This window comes from Poecilia latipinna, unplaced genomic scaffold, assembly GCF_001443285.1.
Source record: "Poecilia latipinna isolate Pla-1442-1.1 unplaced genomic scaffold, P_latipinna-1.0 Scaffold17, whole genome shotgun sequence".
Taxonomy (NCBI): Eukaryota; Metazoa; Chordata; class Actinopteri; order Cyprinodontiformes; family Poeciliidae; genus Poecilia; species Poecilia latipinna.
The window spans coordinates 424638-439494 of record NW_015112633.1 but is presented as its reverse complement, the minus strand read 5'-3'; the positions used below and the strand labels follow the sequence as shown (position 1 = coordinate 439494).

General features: G+C 36.0%; 1 protein-coding gene across 4 annotated transcripts in view; it reads right to left on the bottom strand.

The window, feature by feature from the left end:
- pard3bb (par-3 family cell polarity regulator beta b) overlaps positions 1-14857 on the bottom strand; it is a 241538-nt gene that overhangs the window by 162116 nt on the left and 64565 nt on the right. For 3 of the 4 annotated variants that reach the window (XM_015034281.1, XM_015034263.1, XM_015034273.1), the window contains 4 exons: positions 12344-12414; positions 4958-5041; positions 3761-3886; positions 1120-1375 (listed from right to left, as the gene is read on the bottom strand). In XM_015034281.1, the coding sequence (XP_014889767.1) occupies positions 1120-1375; positions 3761-3886; positions 4958-5041; positions 12344-12414 (537 nt within the window). The remainder of the gene's footprint in view (positions 1-1119; positions 1376-3760; positions 3887-4957; positions 5042-12343; positions 12415-14857) is intronic. The other variant, XM_015034257.1, reaches the window with a different exon arrangement.

The following is a 14857-nucleotide window of genomic DNA, read 5'->3' as shown; positions in this document are numbered from 1 at the left end:
GTTCTGCCACAACAAAATTTAGACTTGTGATATATAAGGTCAACTTACATATTTCCTAATAAATTTAAAACATTTTAAGGACCTAATTCTTCAAATGCACAAATTTAAGACTTTTTAAGCCTTTGTAAGGATGTGCGAACACCCAGAGTTAGAAGCTATTCTTCAAAAACTCTCCTTTAATCATGAGATGTAGGTCTGCCAGGAACCGGAAGTGCCAAGAAAGACTTTTTTGTTTATCTGCACAAAACACCCTGGATGTTCTGGATCATAATCATTTTTTAAAGGGTAAAACATCCAACATTTAACAACTTAACATTCTCTTCTCGTTTTAAAAGCATACATTTAAAAAATCCGTATGATTTAATAGGAGATATTTCTGCTGTGGTCAGACTTTACATATGGAACCTGTGAAAACTGGCTAGATGAATGGAAGGAATGGATTCTGTCTTTTCTCCTCCCTTACTGGAAACAGAATAAACTTCTGGACTTTTCCAGACAGTTTATGACAAAGTAATTTAATAAATATATCAAATATGATGGCTAAAATAAAAATTAAAAGAAAAGAAAATGTGTATCTCTTCAAACTGTTTATAGAACTGTACAGAGTTCCTGCATGACCAACAAAACTTATTTTTAATAAACTAAGATAATAAGCTGTTGCTAAGAAACTGTTCCCTCTAAGCCAGTTGTTTTTCAAATGTCAGCCAAGTAACCATAGTGACGTTGACGACATGGCTACATGTGTTCGGGTTTTATAAGGTTTTTAGCTCTAGGAAGAAGGTGGACATAAGGTAAAAATAAAGTGGAACTTATTGCTTTTTAAAGCCACAGGAAAAGAATGAAAAACAAATAAAGTATAATAAAAAATACAGAGCTTAGAGAGATGTACTAAAACTTAGATCATGAACATTACATGATGGTGGCTGGAAACAGACCTGATGAAGGTGTTTTATCTTGGTATGAATGCATGTTGTTTGATTTCTGTGCTGTCTGGTTGTTGGTAAGTGATCTATTGTAATTTACTGGATGTTAAAACTATAGTGTCATATCCGTTTAATGTTGTTGAGTCATTTTTACAGCATATTTGAGTGTTTTTAGTATAACTGAAGCACAACTCACACTAACCGCTTCAAGAATAGGAGTTTCTTCTACAAGACGTGGAGCTGAATTCTCAGGAGGTTTAAACACAGGTTTGGCTTTGACTGGTGGCGGTGGATCTTTGGCCTTGGTGACACGAGGGCTGCTGTTCGGAGCCGTACTGTTGACACACAGCTGACTGATCAGACTTTTCTCATATCGCTCTCTGTTTGACGAGGACACGACTTCCAAACGAACAAGCGGGGACCGCATCGCCTGACGAAAAATGTCCTGAGATCTGCAAGGAAAAAGAGGGAAAAGATAAAGCAAAATAAAAAAAAATGTTCAGTTTAGTGAACGAGGTTTTTTAGAGAAAGCAAATGCAGTTAGCAGATGCAATGATAATTTCATCATTCATAATAACATCCAAAGAGTACTTATCAGTTTCAGATTAATTAATTATACTGTGGGAGGGCATAACTCAATTAGGAGAAAAATAGAGATATAGTTAATAAATCTGATTACACATGATTAATTTAAAGTATATCCCAGATCCTTAGTACTTAAAACTTTAAGAAGTTTGATTTCTAACAACTACAAGACAGAATATCAAAGAAAACGATAGTTTTAGACACTGATCCCTTACTATTCTTCTGAAACATCATCATTGTGTGTGTAAAAGCTTTCCTTTTCCTCCAGTTGAATTAGTAATGGCTATTTGCAGCGTTTTTCTTTTTATCACCTTCTCCGAGCTCAAAACCAGACAGTTCAGGAAGCATAGAGCCACAACACCTGGACACACAGCCATTAGAAACTCATAAAGAATGAGAAAGATCATTTTGCAGGGAATTAATTTAGATCAGATCATGCTAAGCAAGTTACAGGCACTACGGTGTCAGGAGCAATTGGTAATCAGCATCATTCACCTCAGATAAGCAATGGACTAAATCCAGTTAATTAAAATTTCATTTGATTACACTCCTGTTGTTTTCCGAATAGTTTATGATGATTAGAGTTGACTTTGTTTAAAAGTCAGAAATGAAAAATTCCTCCATGAATTTGATGGAAAAAAGTGAAACAGTAAAACTTTGGAAAATTGACAATTAATCTAATGTAAACTACGATGTCATTATGTATATTTACATTAAGAGTACAGTTACTTTAGCATAATGAAAAATCAAGTGTATTAAGGCAATGCTTTGCCTTGTAAATATAATCTGTGTTAAGACATCATTATGGACAATCCATACAGTGTATCAACTTAAACATTACCCTGTGACAGAGTTCTGTTCTAACGCAAAGAACGATTTGCCACCAAAGAGCTAACATCTTCCAAAAAAACTAATAGTAATTTTCTATTTACAAGAAAAATATATATTTTTTTCTGATTTCAAAACTGTATAAATGTGCAAGAAACAAAGTGGATTTCCCATGATTAAATGCATAAACTATATTAAAGTCAGAATATTCTTGGACATTATAAAGTCAAAAATTTGTGAATAAATAAATAAGTAAACAAACAAAAACTCTGCAAGGCCTCTGAGATTTAAGTGTTAAAATTAGGAAGTGAGAATGAGAATATTTTGTAACACTTAATAATCTTAGTAAATTTCTAATATCTCTTGTTCAAGCTAATTTCAGGGAATATCTTAGGTCCAAGGTCAGACATGTTTGTCTGAAATCATGGAACATTAACCTTTTTGTCTCTCAAACGTGGAAGCCATATTTGTAAGGTCGCGAACAACATCATCAACGAAACACTAGAAGCTGAACCGTAGTCATGTGACTAATTTGTGGCACTCCCTTCTCAGTCCATGGAAAAACCATTTGAACACAACACTCACTCTGCACGAGCATGTATTATTAACAATTGCTTTTGCAGTGATTTAGATTGTATTGACAGTAGAATGAAATTAGATATGAAAGCTGTGTGTTTTGTTATGAGTATGGAGAGCATTGTGCTCGGATGATATCACTATTATGTCTGATTGAACAAGGCGTGCAGCCACATTTGTGTGAAACCGATATTCTAATCAAGCAGCCTCGATAATAATCTGGCATGGACAATGGCCCTGTGTGCATTCACACAAAACTTTGCTGATATTTCAGCTACAGCTGAAATATCACCTGACAAGTCTGAACAAAACTAGCAGTGCTCTATGTTTGTAAGTGCAAATACAGTTTAGATACAGTGCAGGTGGATTTAAACAACACATTAGTTTTTCTTCTCCTGTTTGATAGATTTTTGTGTTTCTCAGGCAGACAAATTACATTCAAAATCCTATTTTATTAGTCTAACATATATATTTGCCTAACATGTGACCATGTGGAATGAGTCTCTATGACTTATGGAGTCACTTTTATCTATTGAATGACTGAAATAATTTACCTTATGAGTAATTTATTAAGATGCACATTTATTTATTGAACTAGTGAATAACTGAATTAATATCTGTGAATCCTAAATTCGTATTACTCAATTTACTAATAACAAAAGGAAGTGACTAACTGTGACGTAATGTGAACAAAATTTGCATTCCTGAAAATTCTCCTTTTATAAACAAGTAAAGTTTCAGTTTCCGGCATTTATGTAAGTCCTTTCTTAGAAAAATAAAAATATGGAAAGTTTTTAAACCAAACAAAATGTTAGCCTCTGAGGAAAGAGATAAACAGCTGCACTCACTGGCTAAATGTCTTGTCCATGAGGTCAGTGTTGTTGATTTTCACTATGCATTCATCCTCCTGAAACAAGCCCTCCTTTCTTGAGCGGCTCTCTTCCTCCACACCACGGATATACAGACCAAGAGACCTGTGCCAGCAAGAGATACATAAATATGAAAAAGCTCACATTTTTCTTTAAAGCATAGCATTAATAAAGATTTGATAGAAAATGATATTTAGTCAGATGAACTCTAAGACAGATATCTGTAGGCAAAAAGAACTCCAAAAGTGCTTCACTAAGACTTTTTAGAGGTTGCAATTAATAGGAAATGTTATCTATTAACTAACAAAAGGTTATGGTCAGGGCTCCTACACATTTTTCAACAAAAAACCCCCAGAACAGTTCTGAGCTCTTTATGGTAATTTAAAATGTAAAACTCTAAATTTTACAAGACATTTATGGGTGATATTTACACACAGTTAGGCTTTGATAAAATTAGGAAAAAACATAATAAAAGTCACAAATAAGGAGAGAAGCAAGAAAGGATCGATAGAAGGACAAAATACAAAATGATACAAGAATGGACACAAGCAAGACATAAAAGAAACAAGGGAATAAACAGAACAGACTGTTCCAAACTGTGTAGCAGCAACACTGAAAACTGTAGCCGAAGAAACAGACACTAAGCTTAACCAGGAACAAAGGCATATATTGCAAACATTATCTGAGCAAAAGCAACATGTGGTAAAAAGAAATTAGTAATAAACAAAGATATCTTCAAAAAGGAGGTGATACTAAACTTGAAATACAATTCAACTACACAAGAATAAAAAAAATCAGGTTACAAGAAAGGTGATTGTAAAATGACGAAAGGAAACTGGAACGAGGTGATGAGAAAAGGAAGGAATAAACAAGAATGTGTTAAGAATGAAGATTATAAGAAGGACAGCAACAGGGTCCACAAGAGTCATGAGAACAATCATTCAAAACCATCATGTTTTCCTTTAGGAAGTTTAAAAATAAAAATAAAACAAAAAAAAACTGCACACTGCTTTTTTTTGTTTTATTTTCCTTTACTTAGTGGCTGCCGCTGTGTCTGCAGAGTTTATGTACTTCCAAAAGCTATTTTGTGTTTCATGGTATAGCCAGAATTAGATCTTATGGGGATGTGTGCTCTTTCAGTTCAAAACAGTGTGGATGAATGTACACAAAACTCACCGTCCGCTGAGCGAAGAGCAGTAGGGAACAACGTGAATACCCAGGGGATTGTCCTCTCCCTGGATCTCCACCGTTCTGGTCAGACTAGAGAAACACAAGTAGATGGTAGAAACAAAGACAAAATAGATAAAAAAAACTATTATAGTAAGTACAACAATCATTTTATTAGACTAATGCTTTTCACCTTTTGAACAGCACATAAGTTTCAAATGTAAAAAGTAATGGTCTTTTAAGATTTTTTTTCCCCCCAATATTAAGGACTCCAAGCAAAAGAGGACAAAAGATAATTGCAAATGTGAAAATATGACCATACGCTTAAACTGTGTGCATACGCAGATATATTCACCTTTTTTTTCTAAATCCAAGCTGAGTTTTAGGTTTCTAACAACTAAAATTAATCTTCCCTCATTGGATCTATGAGTCCCCTCTCAGTCCATCACTGCTTTTATGCAGTTTATTAATTCATATCACCTACTGGTTTGTCTTCAGGCATTCATTAAGACATAAACATTTAACTGCTATCATTTTCATAACATTCATTTTAGCGATAAGGCACATTATGAATGCACAAGTTATAAAGCACAGAGAACTGTCTTGACTATTGATGAATGTACAATGCTTACCAGATTAAATATTCATATTCATATCTGGTAAATAAGTATTTGGCATTACGTATTTGAACACCCTGCGACTTTGCAAGTTCTCCCACTTAGTAATCATAGGGGAGGGGGCCTGAAATTTTCATCTAAGGTTCATGGTCACTGTGAGAGACAATCTAATAAAAATATATATAAAAATCCAGAAATCACAATTTTAATAGCTTGTGTGTTACTGCTGCTAATAAGTATTTGAACACCTGTGAAAATCAATGTTAACATTTGGTACAGTATCCTTTGACAAAGGTCAATCGTTTCCTGTAGTTTTTCACCAGGTTTGCACACACTGTATATATAAAGCTATTATGGTAGAAAAACAGAAAAACGTTTTGAATAAAAAAACTACTTTCTTTTGAAGAAACATTAGTGAAACTATAATAAATCAGAACAGTACGGTTAGAATCACCAGTAGCTTAACCCACTCAAACAGTGGGCATGACAGTGGACAGAAGAACAAGATCATTCTCCTGCCCACAGGTGGAATGTGGTAAGATGTTCTTACCACATTCTTGGTGATGGTGATTGTGAGGATGGTGAGCGAGGCCACTGCCTTCTCTCATTATCCTCAACAACAGTATCCACTTCCGGTTCGGATGAACCACTTCTCTCACCTATTCTTCGAGATAGTAATCTTCTACACGTTGAGTAATAAACTGAACTTAATGCACTGTTTGATCACTAGGATCAATTAGAATGCATGCATGATTGAATTGAGTTGACTTTTTTTGTGAAGTGTCTTGAAATGACGTCTAGATAAACTGAATTAAAACGAATGAAAGCTACACAGAGATCACATGTGTGCTAGCTCCGATCTAATCTCTGAAAGCTTGTGTCTCTTGAGGAAACGTTTGCAAGTTGTTGCACTCGAATGACTTTAGATTTCCAATGAATGCTAATACCATATTGAAAATATGCTTTTATGGAGTACTTAATCCTTGTCTGTGGATGCAAGCCTCAGAGAAGGGAGCGCTCTACTCAGTTCAAGCCTAATAAAGGCATAGACCACAGTGGATGTATGTTTGAAGAATATGTTTTGTGCCTTTCTTCTCTGTGGGTTTCTTCCTTACTTTGAATCTCTTAATGTCTCTATGTGTGGTTTGGATTATTCAAGTGTGTCTCTGGCTTTACATCCTGCCTTTTAATGTGTACGCGTGCTAAAGTCTTTGTTTGTTTGATTTGTTTATCTATCAGAGCACAGCCATTAATCCTCTCGTGACCTTCTCTCTGCTCCCAGATTGTGTGTGTGTGTGTGTGTATGTGTGTGTGTGTGTGTGTGTGTGCCTTTTTAGCAAGTTTGTCTAAACTTTGTTTTGCAATCTTTCATTCATTCTCTGTCATGCTAACAGTTCATTTCATGTCTGCCTCTCCCGCTCCAGCCCATCCATCCATCCCTAAATCCCCATCAACTGATAGCACTACAGATGCTGATAAACTCCAGAGAGGGTTACTGATGATTGTGGGTGGTAACAGTGGAGACATGCAAAGCATGCTAACATGTTTCCTCTCTCTCTTTCTCACACACAGACTCATAAATAGGCACACAAAGCTGAAATTGCCTCATCAAAGCTCAGTAAATTTACATGAATCCAAACAGCTACAGACATGACCGTAAAGCAGGACAGACGTTATTTTACACTCTGATTCTGCAAGTAGGACATTTTTTTTAGGCCGACACAAAACCGGTAAGTAGTCTGTGACAACAATAACACTTTCACTATCCAAGCAGTACAAGCAACTATTATTAATTCTTCAATTACCCCAGGGCCCAAAAATAAACTCCAAACACTGCTAAGAGGAAATGAAGTAGTACTATGGACCATCAACTGAACCATAACACACACATTTTATGAATTACTAATATAGCCATTGCTTTTGAAGCATGTCAGAGCCAGTAAAAATCTTGATTTTGAGAAGATGATAAAGCTGTTAAAAATGGAAGCAATGAAACCCTAAAAAAAACGCCAAACTCATTCCACTATGAACATAATCAGCCACCTTGTAGTGGTGTTAAATATTCCAAATGCAAGTATCTGTCCAGTACACTGTAACTAAAACATTTGTCAAGTAATACCAATAGTAGTGTACAGAAGTAGTATGCTTCTTCAGCCAAAACAAACCATAATACACCGAGTCAAACTCACGCGAATCTTAACTTGCTATTGCTAACATTACAAGCTATTTATCGTTATATTAAGATGTCTTGAAAAAGGCCAAGTACCTGTCATTCCTGTCACAACTCTTATGCAGATTGACTCTGTGTCAGCCCAAGCTTGAGGATTTGAGTGATAATTGAGAAAGTGTAAACTGAAACCACATTTCAAGTTTATTTTAGTGATGTCTACATCATAAATATGTCAAAATATGTGGTAAATGAGCTAGAACATGGACAGAGCTTTGTTTCACCAAACTCCTCTTTTCTGATTCATTAAATCCATGGTACAACTCAACGTTTGCTTGGAATAAGACATTCCAATCATCACACTTGGGTAATAGTTATTATTTTCATACAGAACAGCAAAAAAAAAAAGCAAGATTCCAGATACTAGCAGCTAAGATGAGCTCCCTCCATAGGGTATCTTGACTCAGTCTTGTGGGAGCTGCTCTTTGTTACTGAAATGGTTTGGGCATTGGACGGATGGATGGTCACTACTCATTGGCACCTTGTTGTTGTGGTCTATTTTCATCACTTTAGTGACAGGAGATGTTCCTGTATTAGGCAGAGCCCTAAGTACTGGCAACACATCCTTAAATCACAGTGTCAATTTAAAATAATAACTGGAAAAAAAGGAGGTAGGAATCAGAGAAGCTTTAGAAATGAAACAGTGAGTGAGGGAGAAGGAGGCGCTGAATTAATTAGACAAGGCTAATAAAAAGAATTATTATGAGCAGGAAAATGACATGCACCCCTCCCTTTATCTCTTCCTGCTGCTGCGCCTCTGATCTCCACCTACTACACACAAACACACACATACACAAAAGCAATTGAGATCCATCTGCATTTCCTTTTTCTTCCTTTATATTTTTTTTGTGAAAGATGTTTGACAGGCTGCATCAATGCAAATACTGAAGTGGGGTTGAGAGAGGGAGCAACAAAACGGGTGAGACTTGAGAAAAGAGACACGAAGCGCAATGGATGAATAGGAGGGAGAAAAAGGAGCTGTATGCACAGAGAGCAGGACAGAGCGAGGCAAAGACAGATGAAGAGAGCAGGTGTTCTCTTTATCCAGCTGCCACTTTACCGATCCTCTCTATGAAAGACCGAAACACTGAGGAGAAATGAAAAAGGAGGATATGCATCACCAAACCACTCTCTTTGCACCAATGAATTTCACTCTCTCATTACTATTCTTATCAATGTATTTCTCTTTTTTTTTATGGCTCTCTAAGTGCACAGATGTAAAGATAAAAAGTTTGCACAAGACTAAATGTCAGTGAGAAAATATACAATACAAAAACAAATAGTACTCATTGCAGGAATTAGCAGCTTATTAATTGAGAGCACATTACTATATTATAAATGTTTCATTTGAATGAGTATTTTGTCATTCAAATTTCCTGAAGAACCCTTAACTGAAAAAGTCATGGAGAAATGTAAGCAACAGAATTGAAAATTAACAGCCTGGAGCACACATAAAATTACTAGATCCGGGTTTAAGTATAACCACAATAAGACCTTTTATCACAGTTGATGACTAAATCTATTAAAGCACAAATCACCAAAGATGTATAGCTGCTCTTAAACAACAAAATGCTTTTTAAATCTTGTTTGTTTTGTGCAACCAGTGGAACCTATTTACCTGTTCACCTCTCGCCTTCCAAATCACCTTCAATACAGTGCTTTACTCACAAAGAAATATAGTGAAAACGCCATTTCAATAAACCAATTTGAAGTAAATCTGTTTCCCTGTATGAAAAAGGCCGTTTTGATTTATGCGTAATGAGTTTTTTGCGGCGCATGTGGTGTGGTTAAAATAATGATTAGCCATTACTGTACGTTTGAAGGCGCAAAAATACTCGCTCGCAAACACAAAGGGGGCCACAGTGTGCGTGGAAACACAATGCACACCACACAAAAAAACACACATTTATTTAACTCCTGCTTTGCTGTTCTGGTATTTATGACCGTATTCCCGCCTTCACTTCGGACTTTTTTTTTTTGTGCAATTTCAAGGATCGTTTCCCTGGTGACCACAAAAACCATTACATCACTTTTACATTACTCACAGCTGGGATAGTTCTTATTAGATTAGACTATGTGTGCGTGAAAGGATATGTGTAAAAAGAAAAGTTAGAGAGAAAATGACATAAATGGGAGTTGGCAACTACTTTTGTAATAACCTTTGTATTTTCCGCACTGTACAGCTCAGTACCAGAGATGGTAATGGAACTGAAAAGGTTTCTATTTAGTTAACTTAGCTATTGATTTAGGCTGTCAGAATTGTCTATTAAGGCAACAAATAAGTTGATAATGGCGAAGCAGAAAAATAAGGGAAAAATTGCTGCAAACAACTTTCATAGATAGTGCTCATATGTCTATGTTTCCTTCTTTCAGCATGAGATGATACACATGAAGACTAAAGAGGCTCATTTAATTTTTCAAATAATCATAATATTTTGTTCAACTATTTATTCAATACTATTTTATTACAAAATTCATGTAAAACATCAAGTCAAAAATTTGTATTGATTGAGCTCAGTGGTGTCAGAGGAAAAAGGCATAGCAAGCATTAGCACAAACTACTCCGTTAGCACCAGCCATTTATGAATTCAGCAGCTGAAATCATAGAAAAATTTAAAACTCAACAAAGAAAAACCAAAGAAAATTGTATTAAAACTCTTAAAGGGATGACATAAAACTAGCAAAATGTCAAATACGTATAATAAAATATTTTTTTAAAAACTCAAGGAAAACCCCTAGGTCTGCACAATGTGGACACCTGAAGCTTACAAATGCAGCTTATATTCAGGCATGCTCAACAGTCTGTAAACTATGGCAAATGGGCCACACTTGTTCAATTTTACTGAACTGCGAACCAGAACCGCACAGCATTTTGGGGGTTGTAGGCAAAGGAAAGACTTTAGCTCCTTGACCGCTCACAACCAGATAAGCAAGGTTTCATTAGACAACTCACTCTTTGGTTACCTAGCAACAACTTGTTGAGTAACTTGCACAGCAGCAGCTTAAGGTTTCACCAACATGCCACGTAACTGCTTAAAACGAAACAACGGCGAGGAGTGAAAACTGTGGATGAGAAAGGAAAGGTCACGTTACCAGTTTGGCAGTATTTCAGATATGTAAAACTAATCAATAATTATCAACATGGACTGACATAAATGCCATGACAATCACAGTCACGTGGCAAATTTGTGTGCCTGGTCCGTTTCTTTCTGCCATGTGTATCGTGCAAGTATATCAGGTACAGGTTTTGACCGTGCCTTCCGATAACACACTTCCTCAGTCTCTTTCACTGTTGCTCATATTGTCACTTTTGTCTCGCTCTTGAGCTTGTGCTGTCAATTTCATCTCGCAGCAGTCCAGTCTTTGAAAGCCATTTGTAAAAGAGCCGTATAACAGCTGCATCAAAGTGCTCAGAGCGTATGAAGAAGTAACGGCATATAGTCCGGAAATTACGGTAATAAGATACATTGCATCCAGCTCAGTTTCTATGGTTAAGTCAAGTGATCTAAAGAGGAGTTATAAAGCTGTAGAACTAGGTGTTTTTGTATTGGCATAATCTTTTTTAAGAACGGAACTAGACCAACTCAAAGGCCACATGGCAATGTAAAATCAAAGCTTTGTAGGTAAATACTTGCCAAGTGGTAGAAGGAGCACTTCAATCTTTGCTCTAACAAAGCTAACATGGGAATATTTGACATGTGACACAAGGTACAGGCAAACATTACAGCTGCACTCTGGATATTGTTAAATAGATTTTCTATAGTTAGTTTCTCTTTTGCAGCACAGAGTAACTGCATGACTTCCCCTTGTGTCTAAATGTAGGATCCAGCTCCAAAGAGCCTTGCGTCTCTCATGGATACGAACAAAAAAGCCCCTCAGAGACACAGGGCATCCTGCAACCCAGAACTTAATTAAGCAGCATTCATTAGTTTGTGCATTTAAAAATAGCAGATGCAACTGTGTTTATCTTTGAGACCATGTGTTTATGGCAGTCTAAGCATATCTTTGTGCCTTTTATGTGTGTGTGTGTGTGTATGTGTGTGTGTGTGTGTGTGTGTGTGTGTGGGTGTGTGTGTGTGTGTGTGTGTGTGTGTGCGCGCAAGACCCTGACCCTGTTTTGGCAGTCTTTTGTAGTTAGCTAATGATGGAGTTTTTAACAGTAAATATATCTGCAACAGCCTTGATCTGGATTAGAAAACAGCTTTAATGAAGAGAAAGTGGGACAGAGGCACACTCATGAAAACCAATGAACATGGATGTTGCACAAACAAAACCTTCTCATTGGACAAAAACACTCATTTCAGACAAACAAACGTAATGGTTTGGCACATTATCTGGATAAATTACTAGAAAAGCAGATGAAGACAAAATCAGTACAGATGAGGACCACAAGAGGATTTACAGAAAGAAATCGGCTGAAACTCTTTTGATAGTAATCAGTTTGATCTTTTGTTTTCGGTCTGTTCAATCAGAATGCTTTTCTTTTTTCCTCCAGATCAAAATTTTAATTTCTCATTCATCAATGATCCATACAGAAAAAAAGGCACTGACCTGCCACTGAAGGTGTTTTTGACTGGAGCTCGTTCCATCCCTCTAGGCCCCTCCACTTCAGCACTGGCTGCCTGCAGAGCACACACACAAACACACACACACACATCTGTCTTATTAGTCAGTCAGTGACTGGGAATTTTTAACACATAACAATAGCAGGGAATCAGTCAAAAGAAGAGATTACGCTAATTTTAAGAAATGTGACTGAATTAAAAAAAAAAAAAAAGATGTAAGCAGGTGCAAGAAAATCAAAAAAGCTCCAATGTTTTGATTTTAACCTTAATGAACTCCATTTGAAATTCTGATCCCAACAGTTAAATTTTTATAACTAAAGACTGACTGGAACACAAAGGGAGAAAAACGAATAAATATGTGAAGTGATGAGAGAAGAAGATGCTAATTTGATCAACAGATGAAGCACTAATTAATTTTTGAAGGCAAGCAGACGGTCTTGTTAAGCAGTAATAAATAAGAGTATTAGTGTGCATGGCAACCAAACGTGAAAGGAAGAAAGGTATTATTTTTCCACAATATAGTATGATTTACTGCAAACTAATTGTAGCAGTTCTGAAGTCAATCCAACATATCTGAAACATTTATTTATTTTATTCACTTGATTTGTTATATCGCTCCCTCTCAATAAATTACAACATCATTAAGATACTAATTTTAATGATATTATTACTCTTATAAAATATTACTCTATTTATTATGTTTAAAAGTAATAAAAAGAATGGTAGAAATGTGGCTTCAAGCAAACGAAGCTGATACATTTGGATAAGATTTTCAATGACAAATTCATACCTTTCAGAATGAAAGAAACCAGCTACAACAAAAGGTATTTTTCTTTTATTAGCTATGTTTTGTTGCTCCTGTTTTAGCATCACAGTATCTAGGGCCACAAACATCCAACAACTTTTTTATTCAAAGACAGACTTGTGCTTACAAATTAATTAAACTTGGCAAATACAGTATGTTATTGAAAAGAAAGTCTTCTAGACCAACAAACTCGAAAAGATTCAACTCCAATGGTTAGGAACTTTAACAACTTCCTTTTTTTAGGACAAACTTGAGTCTTTGTCACCGTTGTACCAGGTCTTTTGATCTGATCATTTTAAATGTAAAACAAACTGTTGAAAGTGCAACATATGGCTATTTCAGTTTTATAGTGGCACAAATGTGTATAAAGAAAGAAAGAAATTTCACTGCAGTACAAAGGTAAACATGCTTCAAATTATAAGGATATTCAATTCATATTAGAAGTTCCAGATTTACACATAAGCAAATATGCAACTATCACAGGGTCATCTCGGAGTAGGCGTACACCCCGGCCACACATTTGTGTAAACATATGGAGGCGAGCACACAGGTCAATAAGGTTATGTGTTAGTAGATGCCTCTAATGGATTCAAAACATGACCTTCAACCTTTTACCCCCACCATCCTATCCACCCATATGACCCACTCTGACAACTTCAGAAGGAAAAATCTGAGAAAAGAGAAAGAATGAAAGAGCAAACTGAGTCGAGAATCAGATAAACAGCGGATGTAAAGAGATGTAGGAGGGCAAGATGAAACCTAATAAAGACCGACGGCCAGTGCAGTAAACATATGTTAAAGCTTTAGTGGATTGGAAATTAATTGGTCTGGTCTGGCTGTTAATGCTGTCATTTGAGCTTAATTAGTAAAAAGATGACAGGTGACATTAATTATCCCAACCTCACTGTCATGACAGTCACTCATATATTAATTGCGGAGCTACTGGTGCTTAATTGTGTGTCTCATTTAATGAATGAATGCAGAAATAGTTCCTCTGCATCATTCTCTCTATGAAAGAACAACATATTAATTACAAAGGCCAGCAATGCCTGTAACTTATGAAAGGGCAATTTAAAGCAAGTAAATGAATCTGAACGAACAAATGTGCCTCATTATTCACATAAACATTTGAGCGATTTCATAAAACACAGACCAATTACAGTTATTGAACTTCTTGTAGAAAGGGCAGCAACAAAAGTTGCACCTTGTACAAATTATTGTATTAAAAATGATACATTGGTTTTCAAATTAAGACAAGAGCAATATTAATAGCATTATATGTTGGAGCAATTTGTACACTTTGCACCAAAAAGTGGAGCGTTTAAGGATGGTGAACGTCTAAGTTCATTTCAATGGTGTGAAGAAGGTAAATGTAACAAAAAGAAGCAAAAAAAAAAAAGAGAAAGGAGACAACTACTTGCCCAAGAAAGCCTTCTATGAATTGAAGCAAAGTTGTAAAGAAGAGTGGGGAAAAAAAGTACTCCACAATTATGAAGAAGACTAAGACATACAAAAAACCAGTAGTTCAATTTTACATGCTATGGGAGGTTATACAAGATATTTTATTATGGAGTGTTTCCTATAAAAGTACAGACATATGCCGAACCCTTCTTCCTCCCCCCCCCCCCCCCCCCCACACCCACACACAACCCCACAAAAAAAAATACCGAAAAGAACCCCGGGGGAAAAAAAAAA